Source organism: Ochotona princeps, chromosome 10 (genome assembly GCF_030435755.1).
Source record: "Ochotona princeps isolate mOchPri1 chromosome 10, mOchPri1.hap1, whole genome shotgun sequence".
Classification (NCBI taxonomy): domain Eukaryota; kingdom Metazoa; phylum Chordata; class Mammalia; order Lagomorpha; family Ochotonidae; genus Ochotona; species Ochotona princeps.
This window is the reverse complement of record NC_080841.1, coordinates 52448232-52462130: the sequence shown is the minus strand read 5'-3', so window position 1 is coordinate 52462130 and position 13899 is coordinate 52448232. Positions and strand designations below refer to the sequence as shown.

At 40.9% G+C, this 13899-nt stretch overlaps 1 protein-coding gene across 1 annotated transcript in view; it reads right to left on the bottom strand.

The window, feature by feature from the left end:
- The window catches only part of CNST (consortin, connexin sorting protein), a 77446-nt gene that overhangs the window by 11612 nt on the left and 51935 nt on the right, over positions 1-13899 (bottom strand). Inside the window, exons 5-9 of the mRNA XM_058669437.1 lie at positions 13569-13655; positions 13022-13136; positions 8593-8614; positions 8345-8441; positions 1750-2615 (exon numbers count right to left, since the gene is read on the bottom strand). Coding sequence (XP_058525420.1) covers positions 1750-2615; positions 8345-8441; positions 8593-8614; positions 13022-13136; positions 13569-13655 — 1187 coding nt within the window. The remainder of the gene's footprint in view (positions 1-1749; positions 2616-8344; positions 8442-8592; positions 8615-13021; positions 13137-13568; positions 13656-13899) is intronic.

The window sequence follows — 13899 nt, the reverse complement described above, 5'->3', positions numbered from 1 at the left end:
AACTTTAAATAACCTATAATTTCCACTGCTAGTATTACCTAGTAGGAGTACTGAATGAGCTTAAGGGAGGAATTCTCCATTTACTTGCAGGACATAATGTTAATTCAACAGTTTGGAACTCCCTGTCCCAGGGTTCTAGTTAAAATAAGTAAAAACTTGAACATTTCTGGGTTAAGGGCTTTATAATTAGCTCTATTTTTAAAAAATTTTTAAAAATCTGTGACAAAATATGCAATGCAAAGTTACCACATTAATCATTTTTTAAGAATATATAATTTTGGGGCCCGGCAGCGTGGCCTAGCAGCTAAAGTCCTCACCTTGAACGCACTGGGATCCCACATGGGCGCCAGTTCTAATCCCGGCAGCTCCACTTCCCATCCAGCTCCCTGCTTGTGGCCTGGGAAAGCGGTTGAGGAAGGCCCAATGCATTGGGACTCTGCACCCATGTGGGAGACCTGGAGGAGGTTCCTGGCTCCTGGCTTCGGATCGGCATAGCACCGGCCATTGTGGCTCACTTGGGGAGTGAATCAACGGACGGAGGATCTTCCTCTCTGTCTCTCCTCCTCTCAGTGTATTTGACTTTCCAATAAAAATAAATAAATCTTTCACAAAAAAAGAATATATAATTTTGTTGTATTAACTGCATTACTAATGTGCAATAATTGCTACTAACAAGTATTTCTGAAAATTTTCATCAACCCCAATGGAAACTCAGTAAGAAATATTAAATTTTATTTAAAACAAATTAAACAAAATCACAATTTATGGAGAATGAACTGTACATTGCAATCAAGTGGTTTTGTTAAAAATAAAGGAGACAATAGATCATAGTTTTAGAGAACTGATTATAAATAGCAATAAAGGAAGCTACTGAAATAAGTTTAATGATGCTAGAAACTTGTTCACTGGGTTCTATTTTCAGATATATTTTGTTGGCTACTTTTGGTCCATTTTTCTATTTTCCCTCTGAAATTAATTTGTTTCACTGATAATGCTGAGTTAGAATATGATGGGTACAAATGGAACTTAAAAATAAAATTAAGGAGAAGACAAATAGCAAATATTGCAAAGACAATAGCTTAGAGTGGCAAAAAGCAGCTCCCAAGGGTGGCAGCTGAGCCACGCAGCTGGTGTTGGGGCTCAAGTCAGGCACCTGACTGTGTTTCCCACCATGACAGGCCACCTTGAGGAGGGTGTCATAGCTCTGATGTAGCATTTATGTTTTCTTTTGGTCAACTGTTTTATTATATTACCACACAAAGGACAAGGGTCATCTTTCTGGGACCTTGTTTTAGATTTTGTATTTAAAAATTAATCTAGCGCCCTCTGATTACATTTTAAAAGGTTTCCTCTGTTCCATTATTGAAGCTTAAGAACACATCAGCACAAGGGAGAAACAGTGGGTATATATTACATGTATTTTGTCTCCTAGACATATGACATGAAAACATGATTTCCTTAATACATTAGTACTCTTGATCCTAATTTTTAGCAAAATCAAGTTTAAAAAATAATCACAGGACTATTAAAAAATTGGTATTGATAATACAGCTTAATGTATGTGCAGACATGCACTGCAACTCCTTAAAGTATAAACATTATCACAATTGAGTCATTTTATTCCATACACATAAACAACTATAAGTACTAATGATTACCAGTATTATCATAAAGTCAGGCAATATTTTGCATAAATTCTAGCTTTTAAAATTGCCTTTTATGTCTCATTGTACTTCATCTTTAATTTACCTCGGCAATTTCTATCCTCTTGGCAAGATCATCAAGAGAAAGACAGTTGTCATCGGGCAGATTCTCCTGGAGACTGTAGGAGTCCTCCTCAGGAGAAAGGTCCGGAAGCAGCTCTGAGTCCTCCTCCTGGCTGTCTTCATACAAAAGGGAATCCTCCTCAGGGTCTGGTAAGCACCCTTCCAGAAGGCTGTTCAAATAGTCTTCGGTTTCCTTAGCGACTCGGTCTTCCTGCTCTCCCTTTTCCTCTGAGGCCATGCGCGCCCCAGGCAGCAGTGGTGTACTTAAGTCGGATAAGCCATTCTTTTCACAAAGTGCATTCCCGGAGCCCTGCAAGTCACCGTGACCCAGCAGCGACTTCCCATCACTGTCAGTGAGATCAGGTTGCTGCAGTTCATTTAATTCATTGTTCTCAGGTTGGCCTGTGGGCAACACACTCTGAAGTGGTAGACGGAGTTCTTTTCTCCTAGTCTGCGAATATTTACCCTCAGAAGTCAAGGCAGCAGGGACAGAGTCACAGCCTGGTACCATGAGCGGCTCTGTGGCTGGCTCTCCGGGAGGTGAAACCTTAGGGTCTTCAGAAACACCCCCTGCTGTGGCCACATCTGGGCAGTGGTCGGCCTGAGCCAGCTGCAGATGGCTGTTATCCACACAGGCATTCTCGGCAGCATCTGGCCCAGACCTGCTTCTGGCTGTCTCCGCAGACTGGGCGTGGAGCTCCAGCTTGGCTCCTGCGCTGCCAAGCAGCTCCTCCCCGTGGTCCTTCGCTGCGGCGACAACCTGCTCGGCCAGGGGATCACCACAGCGACTGCTCTCTGGGGGATCTTCCTGCTGCTGGCTCTCTGTACCAGGTTCCACAGCCTCACTCTCTAAAGGTTGAAGACAAACAAGCTGCTTTAGGATTCAACACAATATTTTGTGTAAGAAGGAAGAGAAAAGGGTGTGTGAGTAACACGTGCAGCACCATGGCAGTCTAACCCCCTCAAAAAGATATTCTATCTGGGGCATAGTAGGTAGAGAAAATATCCAAATATTAGCTAAACTCCTTTATAACATAACGACTGATTATTCAAAAACCTGTTAATACAACAGTTTAGTCTTTAACTGATATTCTTAGAAATTTTAAGAATAATTTTAACTTATTTTAAATGAATATATTTACTGTCCTCTTACATTTAAATAAAACTGAAAATTTTCACTGTATTTTAGACATGGTATATTAATAACTAATTGACATGATAATCTTTAGTAACATTTACAATAAAATATAAGCAATACTGAACTGGTTTACTAAGGCTAAAGAAACAGAAGTCTATTCTGTCTACATTTATAATATGAAACCCCTAGTAACTGTGGTCCCAAATATTTGTATCTTCTTAAAGGGAGGCAGCAATGGGTAGTGATAACAATAAATTTTAGCACCTATAAAACTGTGTCACATAATGCAATGTAATTAATAACAACAAAAAAATAAGTTTTAGCAAGAAGTAGCAACATAGGCTCTTAAAAATAACAGCAGCAACAGGTTTGAATGTTGACAACCATTCAATTTCTATCTTAAAGAGTATCAACTTTTTTTTTAAGAATATCAACTTGAAATACTTTTTATTTTTAAATTAAGCTGCCAAAATATCTTTGTGGAAATAAGGAAGGGGAATTACACAGAAGCTTGCTCACCCTCAGTTTATCAGTGCACTTAGCATTCCTACCTTACAAGCCTTAACTTTTTGTATAGTCATATACTGTTAGGAGCCAGAGACTTATGGGCCTTAGACTTGGCCTACCTGACAGCCATTGCAAAAGCCTGCAGGCAGGGCTACAGCAAGCAAGATATTAGGCCAAAACATCCTCTGTAGAGCAGCAGAATAGAACCTCCACCCTTGTTCCTGTTCAAATAATTAGTTCCTCCCCTGTTTCAATATAGATGATTAGTTCCTTCCCTGCTTCAGGGAAGATAATTACTCCCAGGAAACCCCTCCCTTTCTCCCCCTCCCCTAGAGAAGAAGGTATATATATGAGGAGTAAAAGAGAGAGGCACTCTTTTCCACCAAGTACGAGTGTCCGTGTGTTTCTTGGGCTAGCAGCCCGGCATTCCCAGTCCACCCTCAGGGTTTGAGCATCGTGTCCTGCAGGTCGGGACAATATACTGTTTGATTTATAAAAAATTATGACCAAAGGTAAAGATAAAACATTAAAATGATGATTTTGTTTTACTTTTTTTTTTCATTTATTGGCATTTTAACAATTTGCTACTGACAACTCAGGCCTGGGATTTTACTTCAAAGTCGTCTTCAGGTTGAAGTATTTTGCACAGCGGTGAAGATACTGCTTGGGATGATGTTTCACATATCTGAGGGCCTGGGTTCAAATCCCGACTCCTATTTGTAGCTTCGTACAAATGCATGCACACCCTGGGAGGCAGCAGGTGACACTCACATAGATGGGTTCCTGTCACGCACATGGGAGACCTGGGTTGGGTGCCTGGCTCCTAGCTTTATCCTGGACTTAGCTATTATGGGCATCTTGGAAGTAAGTCATGGCTGCCCTGCTTCTGACCCAGCCCCCTATTAATGTACCTGGGGGAGCAATGAAGTGTGTAAGTACTTTGGCACCGGCCACCCAAATGGGAGACCTGGGAGAAGCTTCCAACTCCTGGAGTTGGCCTAGTCTAGCCCTAGTTATTCCAGTCATTTGAAGAGTAAACCAGCAGACAGAAAAGCTGTCTCTTTTTCTCTCACTAACTCTGCCTTTCAAATAAACAAATCTTAAAAAAACAAAAAGAAAAGAAAAAGAAAGGCTAGCATTGTAATGTAGTGCATTAAGCCTCCATATTATTGGCATCCCACACAGGCACTGGTTTGAGTCCTGGCATTCTTTTATTTTTAAAGACTTACTTCTATTTCTCTTGGAAATAAAAATTACTGGAAATAAAAAAAGAGAAGGAGAGCCAAAGACCCTCCATCCACTGATTCACTCCCCAACTGGCCACAATGGCTGGACCTAAGCTTATACGAAGCCAGGAGCCAGGAACTTCTTTGGGTCTCTGACATGGATGCAGGATCCCAAGGCTTTGGGCCATTCTTTACTGCTTTCTCAGGCCATAAGCAGGGGGTTGGATGGGAAGTGGAGCAGCTAGGACACAAACTGGCCTCATATGGGATCCTGGCGAATGCAAGACGAGGATTTAACCATTAGGCTATCATGCTGGGCCTCTGGCATTCTTTTTAAACAGGTTAAAAAAGAGAAACAAAGGGCAAAGTTATATTGTAAATGGTCTAAATTATTCCTCTCTAAGTTCTGAATACCCAAAAGTTCAGAAGACTCAAAATCACAGGAGCTACAGACAGTGAAATTGGGACTATAGCCTCACACTGTTATAGCACAGGACACAGAATCCCGCACAGCAGAGCAATGGAGTGTGCTGCTCCCAGCTTGAGGCAGGTTATGTAAAGACCGCAACATCTCTGGAGTAAGTCTGTTGGTGCCATGGGAGTCACCACACATCCCCCACAGAACAACCTGGGCATCGTCATCAATGCTAATCTAGTTTGTTCCAAATGTCAGCTCCTAGCTTTTGGCAGTTGGAGGGCAGAGAAGAAGAGGAGATTTGAATAAAATGAAATGTGGGTGTTAAAAAGAAATCTGAGATGTAATTATATAAATGAAAAATGAGGTGGGAAATTGAACCTTCTAGACAAAATTCGACCATTTAGCAATGCCATACCTAAATGAATTGAGATATCACAAATTCAGTGATAAAGATTATCTGTGGGTATGATGTATTACTTATAAAGATAATCCACAGATACCAAAACAGGTACATTATCCTGTTATTTAGAAATACGTGGGCCAGCATTGTGCCAGAGCTGGTTAAGCCACCTTCTCTAATGCCAGCATCCCACGTGAGCACCAGTTCAAGTACCAATGTTCCACTTTTGATCCAACTACTTGCTAAGATGCCTGGGAAAGCACTAGAAGATGGCCTGAGTGGTCAGTCCCTGCTGGTCATGTGGGAGACTCGAGTAAAGCCCCTGACTCCTCCTTCAGCTTCGCCCAGCTCAGACATTGAGACCATTTTGGGAAATGAACCAGCAGATGGGAAATTCCTGTCTCCCTTTTTGTAACACTTCCTCAAAATAAATTTTTTAAAAACTTTAAAAAATTTACAAAATATTATGAAACAATCACACCAACAAGTCATAATTTAAGATGCAAAGGACGAGAGACTTCCAACCTGCATGTAGAGCCTGCTATAGCTGGGATATTAGTTCTGGTGTCTCATAGATCCCCATGTATCCAAGCATTGTCTCCAAAGTCTTACATTAATGGCTAATGGCATGATGTTAATTGATAATAGATTATGGGTGTAGACTAGATCCAGCTATGCTATCCAGGAGGTGACCCAGTGGGAGGTCTTGGGATGCCCTACCAAGGTAGTTCTTGAGAAAAGGATAGTTATAAAAGCTTTGTTGATCTCAGTCTCCCTCTGCTTGATGGCTTGCCATGTAACCCTCCCTCTGTACTCACCACCACTGACCTCACAGGATGTCAGATCAATGCAGCCACCTATTCTTGGACTGTGAACCTCCAAAACCATGGCAACCATGACCTAAAATAAACCTCAGAAGCAGCTTCCCTCAGTATATGTGATAGAGATGAAAAGCTGACTCCCACGGAATCAGCTATGCTCTTGACTTCTCTCCAACTTTGGCAAGAGTTCTTCCTTCAGCATTCAGTTAATTTCCTCCTAAGAAGGTGATCAGTGGGATGTGAGGGTTGCTGAAGCCTCTGCTAGTGTAAGTGACTGACCAAGCAGGTGTACGCTGCGCTTCATTAGGACCAGAAGTACTCATTACGAAGCAAAGAACCAAGTAAGAGATTGAAACTTGGTGCCTCAGTTTCCCCATGTGTGCACACCATGTGACTCCCAGCAGCGGCCAAAGCTGGAACAGTGTCAAGCCAGTGCTAGGTACAAATGAATTCTAAGTTTAAAATTCAAAGAAATTGCTTTTTTCCCCCTAAAATGCACAATATGGAAACATACCCACATTCAAACAAAGTGGCCATTTTATGCTTTCCCCCTTCAGTATGTTATTATGAGAGGCTTATTTTGCTCTAATTCTAATGTAAAAATAGTGGGAAAGGCAATGTCCTCATCTTGCTTCTCAAGAAAAAATAATAGATTCTAAAAAACAAACAAAAAGTACTTGGTAAAGAATAAAAGGTATAAAATGATGGCAGTATCATCACCCTGTATCTTCAGAGTGACTCATCTGAAACACCTGGTACTTTCTCCTTAGTATCAGGGCCAGAAATATGAAATCAGCCATCAGGGGAAAAAAAAAAAATTAAAAACTACCTGGGAACATTATTTTGTCCTGAAATTTTTATGATGAAGACTCTGCATTTACAGAAAATTTCTAAAAATGGTTTTTAAAATGCTTATTCATTTGCTTTCATCTACTTTAAGGGGTAAAGTGATGGGGGAGAGAGGGACAGAGTGTGTGTATGTGTATATGTGTATATATATATATATATATATATATATATATATATATATATATAGAGAGAGAGAGAGAGAGAGAGAGAGAGAGAGAGAGAGAGAGAGAGAGAATCTTCCAACCACTGGCTCGCTCTTCAAATGGCTGCAACAACCAGGGCTGAAGTCAAGAGCCAGGGATTCCATCCTGGTCTTCCACATGGGTAGTAAGGGTTCATGCATTTGGGCCCTCATGTGTTGCATCCACAGCACACTCGTAGGAAGCTCTATTAGAAGTGGAGTGTCTAGAACTCAAATTGGCACTCCGATACGGGATGTGGGCACTCTAATAGCCTTTCATCATACCCTGCAACATGGTAGAACTGTAAAAAGTCACCAATGGGCCCGGCGCAATAGCACAGTGGTTAGTCCTCGCCTTGAATGTGCTGGGATCCTATTCGGGCACCAATTCTAGTCTCGGCAGCTCCACTTCCCTGCTTGTGGCCTGGGTAAGCAGTTGAGGATGGCCCAAAGCCTTGGGACCCTGTACCCACATGGGAGACCCAGAAGAAGCTCTTGGCTCCTGGCTTTGAATTGGTTCAGCTCCAACCATCGCGGCCACTTGGGGAGTGAATGATCGGACGGATGATCTTCCTCTCTGCATATCTGACTTTGTAATAAAAATAAATAAATCTTAAAAAAAAAAAGTCATCAATAAGGTCATCAACAGAGGAGACAGAATAGGTTGATATAGATAAACGAACAAGAGCTTTGAAACAACAAATTTCTTATAAAGTCCACATAAAAGAATGTGTAGTTATACTAAAACTGGCTATTCCAGAGCATTTTGCAAAAACTTTTCATAGTGTTAGCTACTTTTCACACTGTATCAACTATTCAAAACTCTGAAATCATTTATGCTTTCGTAAGAATTTAGGTATTTTATAGTATCTACTACTATGTAAATAAGGAGGAAGTACACAACAAATTTTTTCTAGGCGAGAGTTATGTATAAAAATGTAAATGGGAAAAAAATAATTCACAGCAATTGAGTAGGACACTAAAAGATCACAGGGGCAGGTCTTTTTTTACGCCCTCTGGCTTAATCTACAAACATACCTGAGTCTTGGGCTGCAGCTCCTCTCTCCTTCGGATCTTTGGAGGCTATTAACTGAGGAAAGCATCTTTTTTGCAAGGATCTTTCCACAGCTGCTATCTAAAATATGAAAAAAAAAATCAATCTTTTTATAAACAAATGAATTTAGAAAGTTAAAAAAAAAATAAAAAAGATTATTTTGTTTTAAACAGCCAAACATACCGCCACTAATACTATTCTATAAATATTTTCATAAGAAACAATATCTTACCTTATGTTTGGATAAAAGAGGACTGTGGAAAAAAAACAGAGAAGGAAATTTTAAGGAACGACAGCAGTGATAAGCTATAAACACTGCTCCCCAGGATTCTAACATCAGCACAGAAAACTTCCTTGGCTGAAACACTACACCTGCTTACACAGTTCAAAGTGCAGCTACGTCATGTGCTAATCTCCTTAGGTAACCAACCCTCAAAGAAGCTACCAATGCTGAAATAACAGAACAAAAAAGATGTTAAACTTCTGCCAATTGTGTATTTAAAACCTTTCACAGACACATGTATTTTTTTTTTTTTTTGCAAACTTCATTTTATGTTACTGGAGTCTAAAATAGATTATGGTAGATGATAATTAAATTGGAATTATGCACGGAATTAGATAACAGAAAGTAACTTTTAAATACTAGGTTCTGAAGAATACCCAAAAAAAAAAGGAACATAAAAATTAAGCAAATGCATGCACAGAACTAATCAGCAACGTTTATTAGCAACATTAAAAAAAACAGGAACCAATGACTATTAACAACAGAACAAACTGCTGCACAGTCGTATAACACATCTGCAGAGCAATAAAAAAAGATCAAACTACTCTTAAGTGCAACAATATGTAATGCAAACATGATGACAGGAACAAAAAACTAGATACAAAAATCTATCTTCTGTATGCTGTCATTAACACGAACGAGGAGGAGAGGGAGACATTGTTGTAGATCTCAGAGGGGCCTCATCAGGGGCTGCGATACTTATTCACAGTGGGAGTTAACACAGACACGTATGCATACGAAAAGCTAATCAACCGCCTCTACTTTGTGATAATGTAAGACTCAAAAATAATTTAAGTCTAAATTTCACAGTAATGATTTGGGATAAATTTTCCAAATTTTACAGCATAGAGACTATATTAATATTAAAAGTAATATGTATTTACTGCCTAAATAACTACATTATCGTTAACATATTAAAGTATTAGTTCCATGGGAAGGACAGGAGAGGTATCTGTATCAAATATTTTTTCATAAAGGGAACAGAGAGAGAAAAAGAGATGAATCTTCCATCTGCTAGTTTACTCCTCAAATCCGTGCAGCAGCCAGGCCTGGGCCAGGCTGATGTCAGGAGCCAGAAACTCCATCCAGATCTCCCACACGGGTTGTTGGGAATCAAGTGCTTGAACCACTGTCTGCCTCCTCCGAGCAAGTGGACTGGCAGCACACAAGGAATCTCAAGTGGTGACTTAACATGCTCACAATGCCCATGCACTGCATTAAATATTCTGAAACTAAGAAAAATGATTTCTGCTTTCAAAAATTCTATTATTTTACAATGATACAAAATTGAAAGCTTAGCCATTTAAATGCTAAGAAATGAGGTTAAAAATGCAAATTTGTGAAAATGCTATTTCAGAGGTTCAAAGTGACTCATAACAGGCCTCTGAACCTGGAATTATTGTTCAAAGGCTGGTCTCCACAAAGGGAAGATCCAAAAGCAAGTTTTCTGTCTACTCTATGAGCTCAGTAGCAACTATATGGCCCAGTTCCATTAAGAGTTTTAGTTCCTGGCATGGTGTCCTGGCAGCTAAAATCCTCGCCTTGAACACACTGGGATCCCATTTAGGTGCTGGTTCTAATCCCGGCAGCCCCGCTTCCCATCCAGCTCACTGCTTGTGGCTTGGGAAAGCCTTGGGTTCCTGCACCCGTGTGGGAAACTTGGATGAAACTTCAGGCTCCTGTCTTCGGATCAGCTCAGCTCCAGCCATTGCAGCCGGTTGGGGAGTGAATCATTGGACAGAAGATCTTCCTCTCTGTCTCTCTTCCTTTCCAATAAAAAAATAAAATAAATCTTTAAAAAAAGGAGAGAGCTTTACTGTACACTTCATTAGTCTGAGAAAAGAAGAGAAACAGTATCAGTAAAATATACAGTGTTCATTCCAATTTTAGTATATGTGCTGCTGAAGCAAGCACAAAACATACAGTTTTTTAGTCTGTATTTTGAAGACTCATGTCTGAAATTAAAAAAAAATTAAAATTCAACTTTAAGCATTTTCATACCTCCTTATTTTCAGCTTTAGGTCAATGACTTTTTAAAAACACTGTTCAAAGCACTTTATTATCACAGTAATTCTTCCTAAAAGGATCCAGTTCCTTAATACACATCAGGCAACTGGATAATTATCTGGTAAATGGAGCTTTCCATCTGATATATTTTGATTAAATAGTGCAGTATGTTTTCCAGCATTAGAGCACTCTAATGCTTTGATTAAACCATGCAAACACTTAACACTGACAAGTAACTAGAATAAAACATTTGCATACGTGATTCTGTCCATCTGAATTAGCTGCTGTCTGAACCAAAAAAAGATCAAAATTGTTAGCTTTTAAAATTAGAAAGATCTTTTGTACTTCTATAAAAGTTGATCTTTTACTGAGTTTAGCATAAGAGATAAACCTGAAAAAAGAACCTAATAATCTTATTATACCTATTTAAATTTTTCCAGTTGACGCACCAAGCCAGCCAGACCCCAACACTGTCTGGTGTCCTGGAGGACCAGGGTGGGATGAACTAGGCTAGATGTGGGACGGACTAGGCTAGGTCTCAACCCCTACTGAGCCATGTGTGAGCTGTATGTGGGTATGGATAAGCTGTGGCTGGGCTGAACCATCCAACAGCAAGAACCAGCTTGGGTTGAAGGCCAGTCAAGACAAACCACTGTTCCTGCTAGGACAGGAGGTGAACTGAGTAGGGTTGGCTCATGGACCCCCTGGTATGCACAAAATCTGGCAGGACACAGACCCTGCAGGTAAGCACAAGAAGCATGATAAGAAACAGCCCAGAATAGGCCATGGAAAGTTTCCCACTGGCATACATTTGGCATGGGTCAGGGGCAGACCAGGCTGAATCAGTTCACGTCATTCACTGGCAAATCCAAGCACCAGAACAGAGTATGGGTCGGGCCGGGTTAGGTCGCGACAAAAACCAGTCCACAATGTGGAATGCCAGGGTGAGGTTGCCTGTACCAGATGTGACTGCAGTGCCCATCCAGCACGCGTGAGAACCAGGAAGGGAGGGGGCAGAGCCTGTAGGGGAACCAAGGGTGGTTCCCTTGCTGGACAGCTACACCCACTGGAGAGCGTGAGCTGGGATGGGGGGCAGACCAGACTAAGCAGGGCTACAACACCTGTGCGTTGCATGTGGACTAGATCAGGGAAAAGCTAGGCTGGGCGGATTATTCCTACTGGTGGAAACAAAATTAGAGTGGGTGAGGGTTGTTTGGGCTTAGCCGCAGCATCAGAAGCTGGCAGAAGCTGGCACAGGGGCGGGGTGGTTAATTCTGTGAGGTCTAACCACAGAACCACCTGGAGAGTGCATAAACCAGGATTGAGAGAGACCTGGGAGGGAAATAGTGGGCTCCTCCCTCTTGGGTTACTACTCCCACAGGAGGGCATGAAAACTAGGACAGGGGCTGGGGTGGTTAGACAGAGAGGCCCTCAACAACATCCGTGAGGGCTGGATAGTTGAGCTGGTTAGATGGAACTAAGCTTCAATACCCATTGACAAGTACAAGAGCCAAATGGGATATGGGGCAGACTGGACTAGTTTGCTATACATACTGGCAAACCAGGGTAGGGTGCGGGCCTGGTGGGGGTTATTGTGGGTCGCTCTGACTAGGCTGCAGCTCCCACTGGTTGATGTGAGGGCCGTGTATGTGCTGGGCAGAACCAGGCTGGACTGCAACACCCATTGGTTCCAGTGGAAGCTGGGGCTGAAAACAGAACCAACCCAGCAATTGCAACCACCAGCTGATGGGGCGATGGACTGTGCTGGGCCCTGTACTTGCTAGTACATACAAGAATCTGGTCTGGGAACACCTCAAAGTTTCTTTGGGGATCTCCCCAATCGAAATGTCGGACTTAGAACCCTAACCAAGAAAACATGGAAGACAGAACAGGTCAATCAACCACCTCAGCTATATGTTGGCAGCGAAATACTGAGCAAATGGAGACTCTGATGAACTATTTCAATCAGCGGATTCTTCAGTGACCTCATCGTGCTTGGAGTGGAGAGACTGGCAGCGATTCATAACTGGTGAATTATCAAAACCACTTGAGCAAGTATCTCAGAGCATGCCCCACATCCAGGACCTGGGGTTGGTGGGAGACTGGGTGGGGCTTCTCCTTCAATATTCCCTTTACCTCAGATCAAGAAGCAAACAATATGGACATAATAGTCTTACCCACTTTCCTATAGCCCTTGTACCTTTTTTTTACCCCAATTAATTATGTAAAGATTGTCAAAAATATAATAATAATTAAAAAAATACATTTTCCAGTTGAAAACAGTATCAAATACATCTTGCATCTGAAATATTCAACACCATCTTTCAATATTTTACTCCAACTGATTCTAATCATATTCTGATATACTTACTCTTGATGTGTTGTGCAAAACTTAGTAAGCCGTTCAAAATCTTCACCATTAAATCCCTTCTCTGAATTCCTTAGAGATGTGATTGTATGTGGTTGTACGGTTTTCCATTTTGTTTCTAAATTTAAAATATCTGTTAGTCACTGCTTTTACAAAACACATTTGGCAGGGAAAAGAACTTAACTGACACTACTGATAAGGATTAGCAGGTAAAATTATCTTCCCTAAATGACAAAACAAATTAACATGAAATTAAATGGTTACTTTTTATCACAAGTAAATGTCATTCGAAAGATTAAATTAGAATGTGGGTCATGGAAGGTCATCAGAAGAAATGCAAACAAATCCAACTGTTCTTTCCATGATACTGACATGAAAGGCAAAATAAAAATATTTTCTCACAATGAGAGACAACTGATAAAAATATTCTCTGCAGCATTATCTTTATGTTGAGACATTTACTTGTTTTATAAAATCAAGCCAGATATATTAATTTCCTACACAGCAATTTGTTAGGTTAATTCCACATTCTGTGTTAGTCTCTACTCACCCCACTGTTCTTGAATAGCAGAAAGATTTGCAAGCAACTGCTCATGATACAATCGTTCAAGTTGAATGAATTTCATGGCTTTCTCATCTGCACAGAAAATTTAAGGAAAATAGAATGCCAAATGATCTCAAATTTTAATTTAGGGGATGGAAAGAGGCAGGGAGCGGGGATACACTTAATTGAGCCAGAAAACATGGGTTTACTCCTCAAATGCCCTCAGCAGCTAAGTGTGGGCTAGGTCAAAGCCAAGAACTGAGAACCAGTGAGGGAGGCAGGTTTATCTGCTCTGAAGTCACTGCCTTCGAAGGCCTGCATCAGCAGGAAGCCAGTC